General features: G+C 44.9%; 1 protein-coding gene across 1 annotated transcript in view; it reads left to right on the forward strand.

Annotated features, from left to right (window-relative positions):
• The first annotated feature begins 723 nt into the window (after positions 1 to 723).
• NSMCE4A (NSE4 homolog A, SMC5-SMC6 complex component) overlaps positions 724 to 9885 on the forward strand; it is a 22431-nt gene continuing 13269 nt past the window's right edge. Inside the window, exons 1-2 of the mRNA XM_015590630.1 lie at positions 724 to 811; positions 5650 to 5701. Coding sequence (XP_015446116.1) covers positions 724 to 811; positions 5650 to 5701 — 140 coding nt within the window. The remainder of the gene's footprint in view (positions 812 to 5649; positions 5702 to 9885) is intronic.

Below are 9885 nucleotides of genomic sequence, written 5' to 3' on the forward strand. Positions count from 1 at the left end.
AAGATTTTTAACTGGGTTGGGAAAGAGATTCTTTAAGAAGTCAGAGTTTTGCAATAGCTGAAATGCTGTGATAGCAAAGGACCTGCCAGCGAGTTTGAAATGAGAAGTCTGGATTTTCAGTCCTGATTCACCTCCTTGCCAGCCGTGACTTGAGACAATTGCCCAAATGCTTTGCGCCTCGATTTCATCCGGTAAAATAGTGCCCCCCCCCCCCCCACAGACCCAGCATGGCCTAAACAAGACGATATCCATAAAGACCCTTTAAAAGCAGAAAACCCTTATTCGCAAATAGAATTGTTCAAGGCGATCACATTTTATAATGTTTTCCTGAAGTTCTTGCATAGTTCAATGCTCAGATCATTTACGTCAAATTCCCTCATGGGAACAAGCATGGAAGCGGAGAGAACACTTGCAGAGGGCCTGGGCCTGCGGCCATTGCGGCTCATTCCCCCTTAGCGCTATCTTTCACTTTCTGGGTGTCACCTCTGTATTGCACAGTGTGTCTCCTTCCAGATTAACCATCTGGCATGTCATGGTGCTCCGTTTGGGTCCCCTTCATGGCTTTCTACCACATCTAACGTCTGTTCTCGGTTTATTAATCCAGAAGTTTTTTGTTTTTTTTTTTTCCATTGTCCTCGCATTCCCCTCCATACCTAATGCTTGGGTAGAATTGCCTTGAGATATGAAAATCTTTTGACACCGCAATCGCAGGCCAAAATTCCAATGCCTATCAACGGCGTGGTTCCCACAATCCTGACCCAAACTGCTGACGTGGGTTTATCAGCCGAAGGGGCGTCACCATGTGACAACGGTGAGTGCAGCTTTTATCATGCATTCGTCCAGTCAGCCTTGAAAGGAGTCTTGACCAACACGCTGACTAATGAACAAGAGCAATTTGTTTTTCATTTGAGAAGATTTGAAATATTTCGAAATTTGCTCCTGAGGTGAAGTTTTATTAATACTTCTATTCCACATGACTTATTTGCCCGATTCGAATTCACATAAATTGAACCTCGCTGAAAATTACTAGCATACGGCAGAGAACACAAAGAAAACAAAACATATGCCAGGTAATGCTTAGAACTGATGAGTATGTAAAACTTCTGAGAGGGAAATAGTAATGTTTAGTATGCTTCAAAGTAATGTTTAATACGACAGTAAACAGGTAGATTTCTAAAAAGAAAAAGAAAACGTTTTGGGTTATTTCTGTACACAGTGAAAAAGAAACTCCCATTAAGGAGGCTAACAAAATACAAATTTAATGCCTTGTTTAAAGAGACTTCATTAAAATGCTAGCGAGAGGAAGTTGTTTTTTTGTCGTTTTTGTTGTTGTTGTTTTGGTTTTTAAGTTTATTGGGACAATAACAAAGCAAACTCAGGGTACCACATCATCTGACAAAAGACCGATGCAGTTTCGTTGGAAAACGGGCAGTGGATGGAGGTCTGGTCATGAGGGAGTCAGAGCAAAGGAGCCTCGGCCCAGGGCTGGGGTGGGAGGGGGCGGGTGGCCTTCAGCCCGAGGGAGGCTTCATGTCCCCTGCAGACCCAGGACAGGCTCTGAAACACCCCAGCAGCGGAGGGAGCAGAACTGGGGCTGAAAATTAAAACTCGGTATAAGCAGAGCCTAACCCTTCACCTCGTCCCACCCCACCCCCATGCCTACCAACCAGAGAAAAAGCAAAATCACAAACAAAAACCAAACCTCCTATATATTCTGAAATTAAAAATTCAATAGAAGTTTGAAGGCAAACAATAAAATATCTCAAAAACAAAATAGAATTGAAAGAAGATTTAAAATATGGAAAAATATTTATAGAGGCTTAGAGAATTAATCTACGAGATCCCACATCTGATTAACAGGAAATGCAGACATGGAACCAAAAAGTGGAAGGAAGAAGTAACAGAAGAATATTTCCCAAAGTTCAAGGAGGTGAATCTCCAGATTGAAAAGGCCCAGTGGGTACCTGGCACATTAACTTAAAAATCCCTCTCACAGTTCTATGGGTGAGCCAGGCTCAACGAGGCTATTTCATTTGGGGGAGGGCCCTCATGTGGCTGTGGTCAGACAAACGCTAAACCCGGAGTCATGTGAAGGCTCAGTGGGGAGGCTGAATGAGGCTGGGCTCTGGGGGCTGGCTGGTGACACAGACTTTGGCTGGAAGCTCATCTGTGGCCTCCACATGGCCTCTCTATGTGTCTTGGAGCGTCCTTACAGCATGGCGAATGGGTTCCAAGAGGAAATGTTTCGACAGATAGGAAGTAGAATACGCCAATCTCTTCAGGTCTGTGTGTAAAAACGGGCACAATGTCACCTCCTCTGCATTCTATTGGTCAGACAGTCACTGGGCCCAGATCAAAGAGGAGACATAGATCCCCCACTTCAGCGGGAAGAGTGTCAAAGAATTCATGGCCCTCTTCAATCCACCACCGTTCCCAAATGTTTCTAGAAACAGAACATAGTAACGAGACTCAGAGTCCAGCACTCTCCCTCGTGTACCACACTCCAACTACCCGTGCCTTCCGGAAGGTTCTCGAATGTGCCAGACTCATCATATCCTCAAAGGCTTTTCTTGGTCATTGCCTCTGACTGGAATACCATCTCCCTGTATCCTTGCATGACTCATTACTTCTCGTGATTCAAGTCTCATCTCGAATGTCACCTCCTCAGAGGAAGTGTCCCCGCCCCTCATATCCGAAATAGCACTTCCCAGTCAGCATTTCTACCCTTAGCCTTATTTAAATTCTTCACAGCGCTCATCGCTACCAAGTCCTATTCCTTGTTTTTGTTTCTGTTTAGTATCTGCCTCCCCCATGAGAGCGGAGGCCTGGTCTTATTTAACATTGTATTTTCCGTGTCTAGCAGGACCTGAAATGTTGGTCCAGTGACTGTTGAATCAGAATCCATTTCAAGCAGACCATGGAACAACGCTTTTTAATTCCCGATGAGAAAATTATTTTCAACTTAAAATTCTATATTCAACTTCTCCCTCTGCAGTCCTACTTCCTTCCCTTCAGCTGGTGACATCTGAATGGAGTGTGAGGCCTGGGAGACAGTGTAGTATAGTGTTCATTTCCTGTTAGGGACGCTGTGCTGCGGCGATGTAGGAAGGAGTCCTTGGGGTGGGTGGGCATGTTGAGGAAAGATGGGCATCGTGTCTGCGACTTGATCTCACATAAAGGATAGTAACGAAGATCGATAGCCAGAGCGGGAGGGGGGCCAAATAGAACATTAACCGCTGGGGATATGGGAGCTGTTTGTGTTCGTCTTGCCACTTCTCTAAGTTTAAAATTCTTTTAAAATAAATAGATTTTTTTTTTTTAAGGTGATAGTAATGTTGTCAGACCACCTGACCGAACTGTAAACTAAATATGGTGAGGAGTCAGAAATTGGCATTGGGAAAACATGTAACTAAAGGCCGGTGGCTTCGCTGGGCAGACGCAGCCACTTCCCAGACACCACCGCCCTTCCCTTCCCAGTCCGGACTCAGGGTGGGATCTGCCCCAGCACAGCTCTCAACTCTGCCAAAAGCAAACATTGCGGACTAGGGCCCAGTAACTCCCCCCTGGATGAACAAGTGATTGTGACACGCGATGAGGGACCCCTTTGCACTCCTGAAAAATGCCAAGGTATCATTCATGATGGCAAAGAAGTGGAAGCAACTCAAATGTTCACCAATCGATGAATGGATAAACATAATGTGGTATATCTATAAATGGAATATTATTTAGTCATAAAAAGGAAAGAAGTACCAACACCTGCTACAGCATGGGAGAACCTCGAGAACATTATGCTAGGTGTAAGGAGCCAGACACAAAAGACAACATATCGCATGATTCCATTTATAGAAAATGTATAGAATAGTCAAATCTGTAGAAACAAAATAAGTTCGTGGTTGCCAGGGGCTGCGGGGAGAGTTGGGGTAACAGGGAGCGACTGCTAATAGAGTAAGGTTTTTTTTTCCTGGGGCGATGAAAATGTTCTAAAATCGATTGTGGCAATGGCTGCACAGATCTGTGAGTAAAACAAAACCACGGACTGGCACACTTTAAAAGTGTGAATTTTATGGTATGTGAATTATATCTCAATAATAATAGTAAAAAAAGATCCCATTCTGGCCTTCAAAGGTGAGTAAACACACTTAAATTGACCTGCGACTCCCAAGTGCAGTTCAAAGCATCGACCACGGTCAGCGCACGGCATCCCCTGGGAGTTAGGAATGAATGATTAGAGGTCCCCTCCCAGAATCAGAATCTGTAATTTTAACACCCTCCCCACCCCAGGTGATTCAAAGGCACATTAAAGTTCGAGAAGCACTGGCCTAAAGCATTATTGAGGCCAGACGGTCTAGTGTTGGGTGACAAACGCATAGCAGGTGTGATCATATTAACACATTCTGTGATATGAGATTAGAAAAAAAAAAATTTTAATTTGTGGCTCTTTTTATTTCTTTATTTATAAATTCTCTTTAATGTTTTTAAAAAAAATGGAAGAAAAGCAAACGAGAGAAAGTTTGGGAGGATGGCGTGAAGCACAGGGCTTAAGCGTGGTACAAAGTATCCCCAAGCTGACGCCATTTTTTTTTGTTCGTTTTCTGCCAGCCGGAAATCACTTCAAGTGCCGAACTCTCACTGGCCAGCTGCTGTTTCTGATATGAGTGCCGTTTACTAAAGTGGCTGTAGTCTTTTCCAAAAAAAAAACCAGGGACACACCAGTGTGTGTGTGGCAGAGGGGTAGGACTTAAGACACTTATGTCTTGAAACTATTTGTCCTTTTTGATTAATCATTTGTACTTAGCATTTGGCAGTGCAGACTAAAAGTTAACACGTCACTGAAGCCGTACAGATTTAACAATCTCTCGCTCTCTCTTCGCCCCATGCTCGCCGCAGGTGAGCGGCACACGTGCCTTCCTCTGGGTTTATGTCGCGTATCTGAATATAAGCAGCCCCCCTGCTCTCTGGCCAAACTGCCTCAAAGCAAGTGCTTCCTTTGCTGTCTGTGCCCAGGAGGGAGGAGCTGTCCCTCTTGCATTATCCTGTGTCTTGGGCACCCTAACCCAGAGGCCTTGACCATAAAGGTAGCCACGTCCCAGTCCTGGGCTCAGTGTCCTCTCAAAAGCTTTTGGATCAGTGTCTAGATTTGAAGTAGAGGCTTGGGAAAAAGAGAAATCTCTAGATCTGGAAAGTTCTTCCCCGCAGAACAGTGTATGGTTGGCTCCTTCTCATTATTTGGTTCTTCACTGAAATGTTAGCTTTCCAACAGGGCTCCCCTGACCACCCCAGCCAAAGTAACCCCAAATAATTCCTTACCATGGTACGCTTTTTAATTTTTTTCATATTCCCACGATCTGAAATTATTTACCTGTTCCTTGTTTATTGTCTCTTTTGCTGTCTCGTGTCACCTGTGACAGCAGGGATCTTGCCTGTCTTGCTCACTCTGCAGAGCCTGGCACCTAATGGACACATGATGCCTTCGCACTGAAGAGTCTGTATAGCGGACCTGCTGATGCTCAGCCCCACGCCCCCGGCCACCTCTGAGCTCCCTCGCAGAGGCAGTGGGTGCTCGTCCACATGGCATGTCAACAGCTCCCCACCTGGAGTTCCCAGCATTTCCCCTTTTATCAGTTTAAGCTTCCTTTTATGTTCCTGCAGGATTCCTTTATTTTCTGAGTCCAGCAGGGCCGTACACGTTGTGGCATGTACGGTATCTGTTTGTTTTGTAGCAGGAGACTCTTCAGAGTGTCTAGTCTGATAGATTTGCGATGATTTTTCATCTTTGAGTGAAGCAGTTTCTAAACATGGAGCGCTGGGCTTTGGGCTCTGATGTCCCCAGCGACCTCGCCCGACCCCAGACTCTCATCCTGCGCTCCTTCCCATCTGAACGGCCTGACCCTGCCATCTAGGTCACAATTTTTGCCTCGTTGCCAATCATTTCCTTCCGAGCTCTTAACACAGTGGCCATTATGTAGCCATCTTTGTTTTCATTAGCTTCATGTCTAACTTTCTCCCCAAACTGTAATCTCCGTGAGTGCAGGGCCTTGTCTGTTGTCTTTCATACTTAGTATCTCCAGGACCTAGCATGTGGCTTAGCACGTAGTAGGAACGGGATGAGCATTTATTAATAAATGAAGGACCCAGTAAAGAGGCAGATTTCCAACACGGATTTATGTCATCACTAGCACAGCAGTAGCTACCAGAGAAGTAGGGTGTTGAAAGTTTTTACTAACTTTCCGCCTTTCCCGGAAGCCTGGCAGATTAAGAGTACTGAGATCTAACTGAGAGACATTATCGAATATCAAATTACACCAAGGGACATATCTGTGATGCTAGCCCATAATAAATGCGTTGTTGATGCTCTAACTCAGACATGATTGGACATACGTAGCCCCCTCAAGTCCAGAATTCCTAGCACTGAATCAGATCTCACCAGAAGGATCCCACCTGTAGTTGACTGTCTTCCCTAGAGGTGATGATGTCAGAGCTACTACAAACTTTGTTTCCCATTTGATATTTTACATGTTTTCCCATTCGATTTGCAAGAGCTGGTAACCAGCTACAGCCTGGCTTAAACTCCATGACACCAGAAGACCCATGCTCTACCTCAGACTCATCTCCTGTATCTCTCCTCTCTGCTTGGTGTTCATTAAGTCCTGGTGACCAGATATCCCCCTTCGGGTTATGCCTCGCTTTGCAGTTCCTCATTGTCATGTTATGTTCATTAGGAGGGTGTTCCAGAGGCTTCAGCTCCCAGGAAAAGGGTCTACTCATCATCAGCTCCTCTCAACACTCTGTTCTCACTCCGCTTCATCATCCTGCAACAACACTCTGTTCCTGATTACTGTGCGTGACCACCCTTGTTAATCAGTCTTTTCCTGTTATGGGTACACTGCCTACTTTCTGGATCCATCTGGTTGCATGAGTTAAAATTCTTTCTTTCTTTCTTTCTTTTTTAGTACTAGAAAATCTAAGCCAAGTCAGCTTGAATAGGACAGAAATGCATTATTTGTTTTTCTACAAATAACAGAGCATCTGATGAAAAGCAGTCTAAGCAATGACAGTCATTACCACCCCTAACAAGATGCCCAGAGGAAGGGTAGTGGCAGTGCTGGTTAAGCAGCTTGGCTATGTCATCAAGGACTTGGGTTCTTTTTACCTTGTAATGTCAATTTGTTCATTTGTCCTCACATGGTCACAAGATGGCTGCCATATTCTGAGCAACATATGTGGACATGACAATATTTGATTAAAGAGGAGCATTTCCTTTATTTTTATTGTGTCTATTTTTATTGTGGAGAAAATGTTTCTTAGAAGACCCTAATAAACTTCTCTTTAGGGCCACGGTCAAGATAGGGCCACATTCCATGGCACAGATACAGGGAAAGGAGGGAAATAAAGGTGAGTAGCTGGGGCTTTTGTTTATTTTGTTTTGTTTTCTGGCCTCCATGGTAGAAAGTGGGCTCCAACAGTAAAGAAGAAGGAATGGGAAACAGAAACAGAAAATATGTTTCCCAGACTGTCTTGGGGTTAGGTTGAGGCCATGGGACCAGCTCTGGCCAATAGACTATGAGCAGCAGTGACATGTGCCACGTCTATGTTGAGGCAATTAAGCCAATGCACCAATCCCAACTGCCTACTTCTAGACTTCCAGTTTCACAAGAAACATTGTAACTATTTTGGTTAAGGCACTGTAGTGGGGTTTCTATTATACCTAGCTAAATAGACCCTGAAACACCCTTTACCAGCTGCTGGTTATGCACCATTCGTCCCCATACCTACCTCAAACCCATCTGGATGTTTCATGGCCCTGCTCTGCCCAGAGACTGATCTATGGACTGCATCACACAGGTTCTCTTGCCCTCTGGCTTCCTGTTGGCCTCACCTAATGGGAGGTAAAAGCAGAGAAGGAGATGAAGAAAGAGGGACCAGGGGATTTCAGCCCCCACTTCTCTTCTCTTAGTGCGTCCTCTTTTCCTGGTATGGCTGCAGCGCTCTAGGACCTCACCTCTTGTCTGGTGGCCTTTCTCTACTGCTTCAGCCTTCATGGGACTCTGGTAACACTGCCTTTTCCCTCTGATCTTTCAGGTCCAGGAGCACTGATGTCTTCTTACTGTGGCTCATCCTGAGTACCTGTGATAGTTTCCTATGGCTGCTATGACAAAGTGCCATGAACCTGACCTCTAATTTATTCTTTTTTTCAGTAGCTTGCGCTTGCTTTTGATGTCATATCTAAGAAACCATCAGGTAATCCAAGGTCACACAGAGTTTTTCTTATGTTTTGTTTTAAGAGTTTCATAGTATTAGCTCTTACGTTTAGGTCTAAACAATTTTGAGTTAATTTTTGTATATAGTGTGAGGGAGGGGTCCAATTTCATTTTTCTTCATGTCAATATTCAATCGTCGCACCGCCATTTGTTGCAACGACTATTGTTTCCTCATTGAATTGTCTCGGAATCTTTGTAGAAAACCAATGACCATAGATGTATGGGTTTATTTCTGAACTTTAATTCTGTTCCATTGATCTATATGTCTCCTTATGCTAAAGAGGAGGCAGTGTCACACAGTCTTAATTACTACAGCTCTGTAGTAAGTTTTGGAATTGAGAAGTGTGTGTCCTGCAAACTTTGTCCTTTTTCAAGGTTGTTTTGGCTATTCTGGGCCCTTTGTATTTTTATATGAATTTTAGGATCAGTTACATGTTTGTCTCCTGGTGAGAACCTGGAAGGCAAAGGCAAGTCTCTGAGCCATCTTTGGGACCTGCTGCGCTTTGCAGGGTGTCTGTGTACACGTCAAGAGCTCGTTGAATTAAATGAAATGTTCCAGGTCTTTTTGTCTGGAGCTTGGAATAATTTTCACCTAGAAGAATGTTAAGATTTTGTTTCAGTTCCAATGCATTGAGCTGCAAGTAGCAACTACAGAGCAATTCGTAGTGGCTTAAAGCACAGGGTATTTATGGCTTACTTACCAAGGACTTGGGAGGTAGGCAGTTCATTCAGCAGTTCAGCCATGCCCATCCTTCCTCTCTACTGTCTTCAGCATTCTGGTCTTTCCTCATGCTTGTCACCTCACCAACAGCAGATGGCTGCCATCACGCCAGATACTATGTCCTCATGGTGGCATCTCAAAGAAGATTAGGGGTGAGGACAGAGACTTTCTTTTCTGGAGACTTGAGTTTCATCCAGATAGGAAGCCCCCTCACACCTCACTGAGCAGACCTGGATCACGTGCCTATCCCTAGCCCGGTCACCAGGGAAGGGAGATCAGAGTACCATGACTCATTTAGGCCAATCACACTACATTCATCCAACCAAGCAGGCACCAGGGCATAACTTTCCTGAAATCCAAGTAGGTAGGGGTGGGGTGAGGTATCCGCCGTTGGCAGCAGTGAATAGTATAGATGATGCACAAAATGACATTTGTATAAGCTTGTGTAGTAACTCAACTTATAATATTGTTCCTTTGAGGAAACGTGTTTTCAGCACCAAGGAGAACTTCGGGAAAACATTTATAATATAATCCAAAATACATGGAATGAAGTTCATACATTTATCGTTAAAGCTATACTGAATATCGTGCCATCTTTCTTGGCCCCTGACTAAGGTATTTTAGACTCTTTTAGCTTGAGAGCCAACCACAGCCATAAACTGTCACGGAGCAGACGTATTTGGAAGAGATGGTTAACAGAGAGTTTAACATGCGCTGCGTGCCCAGCACGTTGCCAGCCTGTGTGCTCGGGCGCCAAAGAGACCCTGGGAAGGTTAAGGTCTAGTGGGGTGGGCACGGGGGGGCCAGACACCCAAGGTCCTAGCCAGTGTAGGTGGGGTCTTGGGACATCAGCGTGAGGGCGGCGGCAGGCTCGGGTCGGGCACCTGCGGGGCCTCCGGCGCCGCG

This window comes from Pteropus alecto, unplaced genomic scaffold (assembly GCF_000325575.1).
Source record: "Pteropus alecto unplaced genomic scaffold, ASM32557v1 scaffold205, whole genome shotgun sequence".
Taxonomy (NCBI): domain Eukaryota; kingdom Metazoa; phylum Chordata; class Mammalia; order Chiroptera; family Pteropodidae; genus Pteropus; species Pteropus alecto.